Source organism: Prionailurus bengalensis, chromosome B3, assembly GCF_016509475.1.
Source record: "Prionailurus bengalensis isolate Pbe53 chromosome B3, Fcat_Pben_1.1_paternal_pri, whole genome shotgun sequence".
Lineage (NCBI taxonomy): Eukaryota > Metazoa > Chordata > Mammalia > Carnivora > Felidae > Prionailurus > Prionailurus bengalensis.
The window spans coordinates 123574082-123589441 of record NC_057355.1 but is presented as its reverse complement, the minus strand read 5'-3'; the positions used below and the strand labels follow the sequence as shown (position 1 = coordinate 123589441).

The window sequence follows — 15360 nt, the reverse complement described above, 5'->3', positions numbered from 1 at the left end:
ATATCACCTCTCTTTCATGGAAGAGAGGGTCTGTGCCCATGTAAGTCAATGAATCATCAAAGAAAAAGGGGCTAAGCACTGAGACTTAACCTGGGAAAGATGGGAGGGAAGTATGAAGATAGCTTGGAGGTTCTTTTATTTTTTCCATCATATTCAACATTAAAATAAAATTTTACATTCAAAAAAGAAAAGGGAACGATATGGCTTTCAAATATAGATACAGAAAATAATGCTCAAAAAATCTTAACTGAGAAGGATATAATTAGTAAGGGAAAAAAAGGAATCTATGCTGGGTGTGTGTTATCTGTGCAGTTGATGAGGAAGGGGGAAAAATGAAGACTGGTCTTCTCATCGACCTCAGCAACAGAGGGTCAGCAATAGCCCTGCAGGCTACACAGCCAGCCCTAGTACTAGCTAGCACCTGGCTGGGTTTGGAGTTTGGCATTTATTCTGGGTATGATGTTCAAGAAAAGACATGGCTTGGAACAGGGGCTCAGGGAAGCAAAAGGGACCACATCTTTCCTCAACAATCTCAACATGAGCTCTGGATTTGAATAGATCCTCAACTAAGACTCAAAAGTCAGCTCCATAGAAGTTCACCTAGTGGAGGGTAGGAAACCAGAGGTGGGCTCGGATGAGCCTTTGATAGGCAGGATATTGAGAATTGCCAACACGGAATTCTTATGGAACTACAGCACCTTTAAAGAAAAAAAAACAATTACAAAAAATTGAAAGCAACTGAAAAGTGTCTCCTATCTAGATGTGACAACCTGACAGGGTGCTATGCTAGCTGGATCCAGCCAGGGACCATTCTGGATCCCAATAAGATGTCTAATATGTTTATCCTTCACCTCACTCTTTCTAGTGCTATATCCTACCCTCTTGTGCCTACCTATCTGTGGGTGCAAGTTCTCAGGGTAGATGCAAGAACAAGAAGAGAAAAAGATCACCAGTAGGTAAGGCACACAAAATTGAAACTGCCGTAGAACAGACTGTAAATCATATGTAAATTATATGCAAAATATACGTATGGCCCTCTAAATACTGTTACATCCTTTGGGAAAATCCCCATGGAGATAGCAGCTTTGGCAGCTTGGGAGAATGGAAATGGCTATGAAAGCAAAGTCATTTGTAAGCAGCTATGGCCATCATGAAGCCTGTCATGAGAATGACTGATACAGAGAATAGAAACCATTTACTGAAATAGGCAAAAGGAAGATGCAGTGTTCAGGAACCAGGCCAGAAGTTGAAGGCCTTCATCATTTAAGCTAATAATGTTTCCCTCTCAAACCTATAATATCCCACCCACCTCAGATGGTTTTCAATCCATCCTACCTTCCTTCATTCTGCCTGAGTAACTGGGGAAAGTATTTCAAGGGAGGAAAGAAGTCACTCATGGGAGGAAAAAAAAAAAAGGATTCAGGAAAAAAAAAAAGCAAGCGATTCCTGCCAAGACTTTTCTTTCATTCACTTCCAGGGTAACTCTTATCCCAGTATAAAATCCACATATATCATCTCTTTTCCCATGCTGAAGTAGAGACATTAAATGTCACTAATTGCTGCAAGTGCCAAGTGCTAACACTGAACGCCTATGAAGCCACAAGAACTTTTTAAAAGGGTAATTACATAAAATCAGAAGGTAATAGAAATAGCCATCGATGTTTCCAGAGGAACTAAGAAGATGTGAAGAAGTGAAGGTGGTAGGGGGTGGGGCCAAATGAGGAGAATCCATAAGCCACAGTGACTACGGGGTGACTAGGAATTTGGAAAAGAGAGAAGAAAAAAGAAATATACAAGTACTCAAAAGAGAGGAAATCTGGTTAAATCTGGAAAAAGAATTATGACAATAGCTAATATTTGTTACTATAGACAAGACATGGCTATGTGTCATCTTATTAAATACAACTCAATGGGAAAGGCATTGCTGTAATTTCAAGTTGACAGGTAAGGAAACCAAGGCCTAAGAGCCACAGTCACATTAATTAGTGAGTGGTGAAGTGAGGATTCTAAGCCAGCAGATGGACTCTCCAGGCTGTGATGGTAGCTATGACTGACACGAGCCACACTGCCTCCTTCAGTGCTGGTGGATAAAGGAAGAGACAAGCCTTGGAGAATTCAAGAGCAGAAAATAGTGCCTGGATATTAATTCAACTTTATTTATGACTCTGGTCCAGCATGAATAAGGAGCCCTTTTAAAAGGCCACCATCTCCCTCCCTCTCCCCAATCCCCACACCCAGATTCTTCTAAAACATGAAGCCTTTACTTACTGGGGCATATTTTAGGGCTATTAAGCCACCTCCCCTCATTAAACTGCAAATGTGAATATGAGACACACTCAGGTTCCCCAGCCATTGACATTGTCCTATGTGTGAAATCCTCAGAAAGCAAAACCAAAGATCTTCCTTCAAAGACAGGGGCAGCACAGGGACTTTGAATGAAGGAAGGAAAGACAAAAACAGGCAGTCACAGACTGAGGAAGTCTGGCACTGTTGGGTAGGAGACATAACTCAGGAGATAGGGTAGGAAAGGAGAGAGGAATATTTAAAGGGAAGAGATGGGTCTGAAAGAAACCTTCACCTATTTCCACAACTGTGCCCAAACTAGCCCTCCTCTGGGCAATTCCCTGACCTTCATCATGGACTGTAGTTTCCTTGTTCTATCAGGGGTTCACCAGCAGTTTACAGCAGAGCCTACGCCTGCTCAACATTTTGATCAGTGACCTGGCTGAAAACATTCATTGGCACGTGTCTGGATGTTGTGATGAACTAAAGCTGAAAGGAATAGCTAATTTGTTATATATCAAAATCAGAGTCCAAAAGGATGTGGACAGGCAAAAGTGAAATTTAATCTTAAGGGACAAATGCAAATTCTGGCACTTAAGCACAACACCTCCTATCCCCTCGAAATAAAATAAGACAATAGTCCTCCCTCTTCTCAACACTGAATGTACCAAACCTATGGTTTTGGTTCAGAAAATGGTGTCATACACTAGGAGGAGCATTAACAAGGTAGGATGTGTCCAAAGGAGAAAATCAAAATGGTCAGGGGTCCAAAACGACATCATGTGAAGAATGGCCCCAGGAACTGCTACTTACAGCCTAAACAAGAGCAAGCAATAAAAGGACAGGAGAGCTGCCTTCAAGTATTTTTAAAGTTGCACAGGCAAGACAAGGGAGCAAGCAAATTTGGCAGGAACAGAGAGGGTGGAGTAATAGGGGAAGTCTCACTTTCCAGAAATGCCACAGAAGAGAGTCAGAGTGGGGTTTCTGGAGATAATTACCAAAAATCTATTCCAACTCAAAGACACTATGCCTCTATGAACCAAGATGATATCCAAAGAGGCCAGCTATTAGGTTGAATCATACAAAACTGAGAGTTGACAGCTTTTGACCTATAAAAATGACTATTTTAAATGGTTCAAACTAATACTCTGAGATCACCACCCAGAATCAAAAAGGAAGACAGTAAACAAAGCTTCAATCAATCACCTGACAGCAATCATGAGCTGACACTTGGGACAATCACCTGTTTACATACGTTTTTGGCTTTTCCACGAGCCGTGAATAGTACTGGGGATGAACTGAATAGTTGGACTGATGACAAAGAGAGCCTAAGACTAATTCTCCAAGCCAGATGCACTCAGGTCCCAGCTTCTGGGTTTGCCTTTCCATGTTGCCACCATGTGCCATTCTCACCACTAAACCCTTTGTAGGATATAATTGTACGAGCCCACAAACTGCCTCTAGACCAACACTGTACTTACAGCTTGGTGGCTGTACTGAACAGAAAGTATTTCTTCTAATGTCACCCAGGAATCACCAATAGCTTCTGTATGGTATAACCATGGGGCAGAGGCAAGAAAGGGGCAGGGCCTTTCCAAACTATTTCACCTCTTTAAGGGTGGAAGGTGGGTTGGGGTTTCCTCTTGCATGAATACCATGGAAAAAAAAGAAATGGAGGCAGTCATGCTTTATACCTTAAGGGTTAAGGGATCTGCAACTGTGGCTTTTAGAAGAGACTCTTCCCAAAGGAGAAGTTCTTACACTCCAACTGTCATGAACTTTTCTAAAATTGTTCTTTATTCATAAATGACACGAAGCTGGAAGGGACAGCTGATGCGCTAGATGAAAGACCTTTACCCTAATAGATCTTAGTGTGCTTGATTTTAAAAATGCAGGGCAGAATTGAACAAAATCAAAGGATGATCCCAAAGTCTAAGTCAAATAAGCCATTTCACAGAACAGGAATGGGAGAGAAATGGTTTAGCAGCAGTGCACACAAAACAATAAAGATTTTCAGTGACTTTATGTTCAACTTAATGCTATAGTCATTAAAAAAACAAGCAAAGGTATTTCATACCACCACTGATACAAGTAGGAAGTCTAGACAAAGGGAGCAGTAGGTTCACTCTCTAATGAACTGGTTGGGACATGTCCATAATACTGTATGTAGTGTGGACATGCTTCTTTGGAAAGGATGCAAAAAAAAAAAAAAAAGTCATTTTTTTGGAAAACAATGATCTGGATGAGAGAACTTAAAACCCTTGTATGAGAATGCCCAAGGAAACTGGAGATATTTTAGCCTTTAGAAAAGAAAATCCTTAAAGACAAAAGCCCCGTCTTCAAACACTGGGAGTGTAATTAGATCTATTCTGTGTGTCTCCAAGGGCTGGAAGCAATACAGGTGGTAAAAGCTAGAGTGACTCAGAATAAGGAAGAGCTTTGGAACACTCAGTGCTCTTGGAATGGGATGGAATGGTGAAAGGAGCAATGAGCTGCTCATCACGGTAGGGGTTCAAGCCAAGTCTGAATGAACTCTTACAGAAGAAATTAAAAAAATTAGGTGCACAGAGTCTTGACAACCTTTTGGGTCCTTTCCATCCCTGAAATGCTGTTTCTAACAACAGTTTCATGAGCACATACAATGTGACAGGTAGTGGGGATACAAGCATGGATAAATCTCTGTTCTCAAAAAGTATGACACCTCATGTCCTTCAAGAGCCCACAGTGGCCAAAGAAGGGGCTTGTGAAGGACAATACACAGCTGACTATAATGTATTATGATGATGGCTCTACTAGTCCCATAACCTAAGGTGCCACTGGACCTCAAAGGGGGAATCATTCATTCCATCCTCCTTTCCACTTGCCCCTCCAACTTCCTGCCTCCCTTAATGTTTATAAGGTAGAAAATCGTGGCTAATGCTGGAGCTTTCAAGTTCCTTTACCTTCCAGATCATGTTGCTTTAAAACAGTGGTTCTCAAACTTTGATCGTTATCAGAATCACCTGGGGGAAATGTCTTACTTTAATAACCCTGGATCTCCTTTACTAGCTTTCCAGGGGATTTTTGATGCTTACCAAACTTTGCAAACAACTGCTCTAAACCATCCCAAACCTGAATTCAAATCCCAGCTCTACCTCTTACTACCTATGGGATTTTGAGCAAGTTAACTCTTCCATGCCTCGCTCCTGTAAAATATCTTCTCAGGATCACTGTGACAATCACGTGCAACCACGTATGGACAGCACTTAGCACAGTTCATGGAACACAGGGAAGGCTCAAAATATGTAGTCATCACTGTCATTATTAAGAAGAGTGGTACATCTGAGCCCTCTCTTTGCCCCACCTCCCGCCTCTTGGCAACACCAGTCTTCCAACAAACTGGCAGCACTAACAGACCACCTGCCTAGTGTATCTTCAGGTGCCTTCCTCCATGGTCATAGTCAACTGAGTTGCCCCACAGGGGACCCACTGTCCTCAACCCTCAGCTGCATTTCATCTCCCTAGCCCTCCTGAGACCTAGCCCCACAAACCGACTAGCTTAGCTCAGGTCCTTACCAGACCTTGCTAGGTAGGTCTCCAGACTGAGGAGGTCACCAAAGCTGCCATATACAAGCTGTGTGACTTACCTAAGTTATACGGAAGTTCTCTGGTCTCAGTTTTCCACCTGTACAAGGCAGGAATTGGTCTAGAAGAGTTTCTCTATGGTCTCACCAATGGCATTTTGAGGATACATATCTTTGAATGAGACTCTCCCACACATTACAGTGCATTTAGCATTCATTGATTCTTCTTAATGCCACCAATGCCTGATCATCACTGGAGCAATAAATATATACCCCACGTGTTTGGCAGGATCAGGAGGGGTGGGGCAGTACTGTTCCAGTGAGACTGTGAGATATTTCTAATGATGTTTTTCCAGCTCTAACTCTGACCTTGCCCTACAGAACTAAGAAACAAACTGGGACCATAAGCAGCACCCTAGTAGGTCTGCCTTGCCAGGACGGTAAAGGACATGATTTTAAAATGATGTAGAAAAAGGCACCAAGGGCCCGTGGTCTACCTCCTTGAGTTAGCCAAAGCTGGAGGCAGGCTAGGAAGCAGCTCCCCACCCACACTTACTCATCAAGAAGAGCCACAACCAGGGGTGGGGGTGGGGGGGGAATTTTCCCCGGCCCCAGTGGGCAACTGGCTGGAAGCCAATCACTGTTGGCCCAGCTGAGGACCCCCTTCCAATCCAATTATGCACAGCCATGGTGGATTCCCTACTGCCTGCATCCCCCACTGACCCAAGCCCAAGACAGGCACTGAATAAAGATTCAATTACCTTCTATCTCAGGGTGAACACCTATACAAAAAGCAGACTTTCTCTCAGAGGAGTGAGGGGTAAAACGAGAGCTGAGTCCTGAGCACTATTTATTCATTGAGCCAGTATTTATTCCATTCCTATGATCTATTGGCACTGTTTCAGGCCCAGAGCATAGAAATAGTGAACAGGGGTGCACCTTTGTGGAATGTACATTCTGGTGAAACTTATGATGCCATGAGGCCTCTCCAGGGCCAGACACACCAGAGTTTGCATCCTGCTCTGCCACTTTTTTCTGGCTGGAACTGGTCAGTTAACATCTCTGAGCCTCAGTTTGTTCATGGGTAAAATGGGCCTAATAACAAAATCTATTTCCTGAGGATGTCAAAAAAACTAAATGATGTGTGCAAAAACTTAGGTTTTTAGTGCCTGGCTCATAATACAAGCTCAGGTGTTTTTCCTAAGAAATAAGGGAGAAAAGCAAATGTGCCCAAAAGAATAGGAAAGAAAAGACAAAATACTGTACAGGTACCACTGATGTTGGGAACTGTTGAGTCTTTGGTAACCAAGAAGGCAGTTTCCTGATTGCTGTTCCCCAAGGTATGTCAGTTGGAGGCTGGATCCTAGATCCTCAGAATGAAAGAAGCCTGAGAGGCCATCTGATTTAACCCCTCCACACTAAAGAAAAGAGAGGTTGCATGACTTACCCAAGGCCACACAACCCCCAGGGAAAGTAGCAGAGCCAGAAGGAGGCAGAATGAGAGAAGAAATCCCAGATATGTGTTTAAATCCTGGAGCCTACCGTACCTGCTTCTGACCTTGGGCAAAGGATATAACATCTTGATGGGTGCCTGGCATACAGTTGAACCTCTGAAAAGTATCGGTCCCTTTGTTCCCCCTCAGTGGGATTCCTCGGCCTTGCTTCACAGCAGTGGTGGCCAGGATCTACGTTTGAGGGACCTCTTCACTGAAGGCATAAAGATCAGGACGGATGGGAGAAAATTTGTGACAAGGGGGAGCATAGCAGGTGTCTTTCGAGGGGCTCTCCAGCACAGGACTGGTGGCATGCTTGTGAATAGTTTGGAAGACCAAACAGACCAAGGAACATCTTTTGTTTTAAACCCTCTGAGCCCAAGTGTCTTCATCTGTGAAATGAAAACATGTGGAAAGGATCAAATGAGAGAACTTACAATACTGGCTAATTTATACATGGTTTACCATGTGCCAGGCACTGCTCTAAAGACTTGACATGCATGAGCTCACTTACACAACAGCCCCTGTTGGTGAAGGTACTTCCTGTCCCCATTTCACAGATGAGGCAAGTAGGGCCCACAAAGGGAAGGTAACTTGAACAGGTCCTCCTGTTCATACGGAGAGAAAGCTAGGATGTCAACCCAGGCATCTGGCTCCAAGTCTATGCTCTAGACCGAGGGTGGCAAACTTTTTCTGCAAAGAGCCAGATGGTAAATTTTCCAGGCTTTACAGGACACACAGTCTCTGTCACAGCTACTCAATCCCGCCTTTGCAAAGCAGCCAGAGACAAAACAGAGACAAACAAGTGTGCCTGTGTTCCAATAAAACTTTATGAACACTGAAGTCTGAATTTCATAAAATGTGTGCATCACAAATTATTTTTGCTGCTTTCAACTATTTAAAAAGAGAAAAACCATCCATAGCCCAGAGGCCATATGAAAGCAGGCAGCAGGCTGGATTTGGCCCCTGAGCAGTTGTTCACGGAAACTTGTTCTATCCTGAGCTCCCCTGACCCACAGTATGTAAATTCTTATATCGAAAGGGCCTGAACAGTGACAGGCACAGACTCAGTGGTCAGGAAGTGTTCATTCCCTTTCCCTTCCCTAATCCCATCCTCCCTCCCAACTCCTGTCAACCCAGAAAAACGGAAGAGACGAGGAACATGGCATTCGTGGCCCCAGAGGGGAGAAGCTGGACTCTTTAGGTCAGCACGTCTCAAGCGTTAACGTGTGTACATACACCTGGACATGTTGGTAAAAAGCAGATTCTGACTCAGCAGGTCTGGGGCAAGGCCCGAGATTCTGCTTTTCTAACAAGCTCCTGCGTGAAGCCGAGGCTGCGGTTCTGGGGGCTCTCCTCCGCGGAGCAACTTCTAGGGCAGACCCTCCGTGTCCATCACACGAGTCAGACACGTCGGCTCTGCGTCTGACTTTGGGTTCAGAACAGTGTCCCTCCCAGAGACAGGGCTGGACTCCCCAGAGACAGGGCAGGGCTCAGGACAAATAATCAGGTCCCCTCTCCAAGGACAGCCTTGAGATGACTTAAACTGAAAGGGGAAGACACCGAGGGCAGAGATCAAGAGTGGTCAGAGGGAGGCTCAAGCGAAGGCCATCGGTTGCTTCGGGCAACAGCAGACCGGGCCTCCTCTGGGCCTCCGCAGACAGCAGCCCCTCCTCCTGCGCCTGCCAGGGCTCTGATGGACTGAAGCGAGAGGCCTATTTCCTCATCGGGCCTCTGAGTAACTAGGGCACTTGCACAAGGTCACAGTTATTCATTTAAATTCCAGCTCTAATCAGCAGGCGGTCTGAGAAATTATCCCTTCTGAGGAGAGAGACTGTCATTGGAGCACCATAAAGAGTCCCTCCTGGCTGGAGGGGAGGCACTGGGGGAGGGGAAGGGAGGGTTCGTACACCTAGAGGCCCCAGCACTGTTCCCTGCCTCCTAGATCCTTTCTTGCCTTCAAAGGGCTTGCTCTCCCCTTGGAGAGAGTTCTAGAACACATGGGAAAAAGGGAGAGAGCTAAGGGTGTGATATGGTACTGGGCTGGGCCTGCCCACTCCTGCCCCCAGGCAGCACAGGGAGACCATTGACAAATCCCAGTATGCCAGAGGCGTGGGATACGTACCTGACAAGGGTCTCTTCCAGGCCACAAACTGGTTACCTGGCCTTGGAGATGTCCCTGCCACTCCCTGGGCCTCAGTTTCTTCCTTTGAAAAGTAAAATAGTTGTACTCTTTGGACAGGATGGCCTTTCAGCTCAAATATGGCTCAGGGACCCTACAGACTCACAATGCCCTGAAACTTGTTCCCACACTCCCTGCTCAATAAATTTTTTGAGGCCCTACTATGTGCCATGCACTGTGCAGAGAGCTAAGAGTGCAGACACAGATAAGAGGCCCACAACTCTGCCTTGGAAATGCCAGGGTTTCAAAGAAAAAGAGCACACTCTTTGGAACCAGACAGATCTGAGATCCTTGTCTTGTCCTAGCAGCTGGAGATTCTGGGCAGTTACTGACCCTCCCTGAGGCTTTTCTCATCTGAAAGAGGACAGGGGAGGGTTGAGGTAAAGAGTTAAATCAGAGCTGAGTGTCCCTCACCTCCTTCAGGTCAGCACCCTACAAATGCCTGGTGCTACTTTATTTTTTTTTAACATTTATTCATTTTTGAGACAGAGAGAGACAGAGCATGAAGGGGGGAAGGTCAGAGAGAGAGGGAGACACAGAATCTGAAACAGGCTCCAGGCTCTGAGCTGTCAGCACAGAACCCGACGTGGGGCTCGAACTCACAGACCACGAGATCATGACCTGAGCCGAAGTCAGACGCCCAACCGACTGAGCCACCCAGGTGCCCCTGATGCTACTTTATTATCTGAAACCTCCCTCCTAGGCACTAGGAGGAGGGGCTGCGGATCTTCCCACACACAAGTCCAGTGAAGTACCTATCACCTGCCGCTTTTCTCCTGGGTGTTTCCAGGACAGTCTCTCCAAGCCCCAGCCCATCTCCTGAACCTTGAGAAAGGTGCTGCCTGCCAGGCCCCATTTCCAGCTGCGTCTTATACAGTAGTGTTACTGCTAACCAATAAATTACATGTAAAATTGTAAACATGTAAAATTAATCAATCGTCCCTCACAGTCTTCCAGCGGCCCCTGGGTAAACAGTTACATTAGCTCATAAAATCCCCAATTTGTCTTCCTGAGGGGAAGGGGGGAAAATCAGTGAACCACTAAAGGCTTCTTGTTTCAGAGCCACAGCACTGCTGGCTCCACACTGCCTGACCAGGGGCTCGGAGAGGCAGGAGGCTGCCGCTGACCTCAGCCAGGGCCAGGCAGCCCAGGCTGCCTCCTGCTACGTCCTGGGCCACAAGGAAAGTTTCTGAACTAGTGATTTGCTTCAGGCTCAGAAACCACAAAAAAGCCAGGGGTCCGGGTCGGGGGTGGTTACAGGATTGGCTATCAGCTCTTGACCCTTCAAGGGCAGAACAAAGAGTGCAAGATTTGGACTCAAGCAGGAACCCTCTCTTGGCCCAGCTACTAGATGGCTGGGTGACCTCAACACAACATTTAACCTCCTGGCCTCAACTTCCTCCGCAAAAAAATGGGACTCAGCAGACACACCTTAGAGGGTCATTAGGAGAATAAGGTGACGCAATGCTCATTGCAATGGTGCTAAGCTGGACTAATTATAGTTGCTGTTAACTAAGGGAGGGTCACCCACCCCTCTGGAAAAACAGAAGCCTGTGTGTCCACTGCACTTTACGCCCCCATGCTGTTTCATCCAGGACCAATAGATGTCTTTGTGAGAATTACAAAAAGGTGCCCCCTGGTCAGAGGCAGCCCCAGGATCATAGGCTTGGCAAGAGGAATGCAGGCTGGATATCAGCTCCACTTACTCCCTCAGCTGGGACCCTCTGGACAGGACACAACACACACAAGCCAAAGTGGGGACCATGGGTCACCTCTCTGCCAGGAACCAGGATGAGGAGGGGTTGAGCCAAGTGGCACTTTTCCAAACAAAATTGCAGGTGTTGGGCTTACTACCTCACCTCCTTGAGGTATTCCAGAAAATATCACCTGAACAGAGAGCGCATTCCTGACCACCCTCTATAAATCAGCAACCTAATTTTTAACATTTTTGTTTTTCTCCACAATGCTGATTGCCTACCCTCTGATACAATACATGTATATATTGTATATATAATATGTATATAGGTGTGCGTATATATCCAGTTCATTAGTTCATTGTCTTCCCTCAAGTAGAATAAAAGATCCATGAGGACAAGGATTGTCTTCTGTTTTGTTCCCTGTTTTATCCCTAGTGCCTAGAACAGTGCCTGGCACATAATAGATTCTCAATAGATATTTGTTGAGTAAAATATTATTAAATAGAAAATTAATTTAATGGTATCTTCTTAGGAAATGCTGTCCTGTGCTTCATTTCAACCACCACTTATTTTCAAAGGTGAGGTAGGGACAGAAAAAAAAAAAGGGAAATCCTGTGTATTAGCTGGAGATAACTGTATTATTCTTTTTTGCTATGTAATATACCATATAGATCAATGGTGAGAAACCCTACTTAAGTCTGGGTGATTCTTTAAACAGGAAAGGAGGGAAGGAGGGAGGGAGGGAAGGAAGGAAGGAAGGAAGGAAGGAAGGAAGGAAGGAAGGAAGGAAGGAAGGAAGGGGCATCTGGGTAGTTCAGTCGATTAAGCATCTGACTTTGACTCAGGTCATGATCTCATGGTTCATAAATTTGAGCGCCACGTCAGGCTCTATGCTGATGGTTCAGAGCCTGGAGCCTCCTTCAGATTCTGTGTCTTCCCCTCTCTGCCCCTCCCCCCCTCCTCAAAAATAAACATTATTTTCACTCATATGTGGATCCTGAGAAACTTAACAGAAGACCATGGGGGAGTGGAAGGGGGAAAAAAAAAGTTACAGAGAGGGAAGGAGGCAAACCTTAAGAGACTCTTAAATACTGAGAACAAACTGAGGGTTGATGGGGGGTGGGGGAGAGGGGAAAGTGAGTGATGGGCATTGAGGAGGGCACCTGTTGGGATGAGCACTGGGTGTTATATGGAAACCAATTTGACAAAAATTATGTTTAATATAAAAATATTTTTGGGGCGCCTGGGTGGCGCAGTCGGTTAAGCGTCCGACTTCAGCCAGGTCACGATCTCGTGATCCGTGAGTTCGAGCCCCGCGTCAGGCTCTGGGCTGATGGCTTGGAGCCTAGAGCCTGTTTCTGATTCTGTGTCTCCCTCTCTCTCTGCCCCTCCCCCGTTCATGCTCTGTCTCTCTCTGTCCCAAAAATAAATAAAAAACGTTGAAAAAAAAATTTAAATAAAAAAAAATATATTTTTAAAAAATGAAATACAGTAAACCCTTGAACAACACAAGTTTGGACTTTTGTCAGTCCACTAATACATAAATTTTGTTTTTCAATAAAAATAATATTATAAATATAAAAAAAATTTTTAAATAAACATTAAAAAAAATTAAAAAGAAAAAAGAAAGAAAGAGAGAGAGAAGGGAAGGATAAATTCATTTGGAAAGAGGACTGCTAATAATGAAAACGTCACATTATCTCTAAGCAAAAAATCAATGATAGTCCCCTTAGGAAATGTTTACAAGACCTTCAGTTGCTGAGAATTTTCAGTGATGGAATTTTCAGTATGTTCCAATGGAAGGTGCCTGGGCTTTAGAGTCCCAAAGTCCTAAATTCAAATCCCAGTGCTACCACTGACAAGCCCTATGACCTTGGGCAAATGGCTTAACCTGTTGGGCTCTCAATTTCCATCATATTAAAATATAATTGTATTGATGTTATAAGAATTAAATGTTAAAATGACTAAACAAGAAAACATATGTGAAAATAGCAAAGAAAGATGATATTCCCTTCTCATTTGGTAAGGTTAATTACTCCTCTTAACTCAAAATTCTATCCGGTTTAGAATGATCTCCAAATCATTCTAAGTCATCTCACACTTCTTATCCATATATGGTTGTAACCTCTTATATGAGCCTGTGTGTGTGTGTCTGTGTGTACATATATGTCTGTACACACAGACACACACACTGTGCTTACAATTAGAACTCTGGATGAGTATGCATTTTAAAAAGAGAAATGCACAATTAGCATGAGAATCGTTCTTCCATTTGTTCATTGACAAAAACCATTCCTCTTCTTTATATTTTCGTTTTTTTTTTTAATACAGTGAACATGTATTAGTTACATAACCTTTTAAAAATTGCCAATTTCATTGTGGGGCAGGGGAAAGCCATTTCTTAGAATTCAAAGAAATAAGACTTCTTCTCTCATCATATATTTTCTATGCTAAGTATTCATACCTTCAACTTTCAACCACATGAAACTATAGAAGATAAGTAGATTCATGTATGACAAGGCAAAAATGCTCATTAAATTGGAGAGTTCATATCTTAAGAATATCTTTAAAAATATTTTCCAAAAATGCTCATTTTCCATTTCTTTGATTCACCCAGAAATTTTAATCAGAAGGAAGTGACTGTATAAGCATGGGAACCACATTCCTTTGGTTTTAAAATGGTTTTCAAAACCAACATGAACACATCAATTCAAGGCATTTCTTATTCTCAACCCAAATCAATGAAAATGCAATGTACTTAGATTTCTGTTCTGTTTAAGAGTCCCTAGAAAAAGGTCTCACTCAGAGTCAAACCATGCACAATCTGGCAGAGGGAAAATTTCCACAGCAGCTGTACAAACACAGAAACTCACCTGGACCTTGACTGACATCTGTGGCAGCATTTTCAAAGAGGGAAAGGCAGAGGAGAGAAAGGGGGAGAAAAAGGAAGAAGAGTGTTAGAAACACACACACACACAGTGCAACGTGCCCTTGCATGACTATCATGTTCATGCAAGACCCCAAAGGTACTCAACCTCTGAGCACTTAGTTCTACCTTCACCCAAAAACCACCCATGCAAGCTGAGGGGCCAAGCTCCCTTTCCACTGTGCATGTAGCAAGAGAGGGGTGTTTCACATCTGTCCGGAAAGACATCATCCTGGAATCAGATAGGGCTCCAAAAAAGCCAAGCAGACTGGAATCCTGCAAGAATATTGGTTAAAATATTCTGGTTGATTTCTACACAACAACACCCAAGCAAATCCTCCTCGCCTCCAGATACAGAACACTGGACATGATGTCAAGCAAGTTTCCCCACAGAGAGAAAAATAATAATAAACCACTCCCTTGAGGAACAAAGAAAAAGAGGCATAATAATTAAGAGCAAGTTGCAGCATTATTTACCATATAGGACTGAAGGACAGAAGATAACAAAACATTTATAATCCCCTCCCTCCCTGATATACCCAGGGACCATCCTTTATCACAGACAGCAGCGTGTGTACATGAGATTGTATGTGAGTGGATCATTTGCCATACAAATTGAAATCCTGTCTCCCCTTTTAATTTTTCTCCTTGCTTTTCACCCCATCATTAATGACAGGAATTGCCATTTGAAATCACTTTTGACAACTACAAATAAACATCCAGCCCTAGGAAGGTTGACATTTGAATTAAGCCAATGAACTTTCAAAAAATGAAGAACGGTTCACTCCCATTGTCTTCATGAACACAATCTCCTCCTCCTACCCTCAAATGCAAGATAGAATTGTGCTGAGAAGCTAAGTCAAGAGCAGGCCAAAACTTTGTTAAAACCTCTAGACCCAACCTGAAAGGATATACCTGAGCTAAGAAGATGGAACAGGGGGCTTCTTCAAAAACCACTGGCCATCCAAGCAATCCTGGGTGACTCACTTAGAATCACTGAAAGGTAGACCTGGGATACCCACAGACATCATCTAGCTTAATTCATTTTTGGCTCAAATGGGGGATGAAACAGGTTGAGAGACTCATGCAAGTTCACGCATTTAGTTCAGGTACAGAGACTAGATAAGACCCTAGACCTCTTGAATCCCACCCAGTCCAGCATTTATTCAACAGAAACCCAGGTCTCTCAAGGGCATATGGAACCCAAATTCAGTTT

General features: G+C 44.0%; 1 protein-coding gene across 27 annotated transcripts in view; it reads right to left on the bottom strand.

The window, feature by feature from the left end:
• The window catches only part of NRXN3 (neurexin 3), a 1568410-nt gene that overhangs the window by 1453061 nt on the left and 99989 nt on the right, over positions 1 to 15360 (bottom strand). For all 27 annotated transcript variants that reach the window (XR_006293453.1, XR_006293454.1, XR_006293455.1 and 24 more), the window contains exon 3: positions 14092 to 14109. Coding sequence is in view for 24 of the 27 variants with exons in the window: in XM_043556739.1 (XP_043412674.1) it covers positions 14092 to 14109 (18 nt within the window). In the remaining 3 variants the exon portion in view is untranslated. The remainder of the gene's footprint in view (positions 1 to 14091; positions 14110 to 15360) is intronic.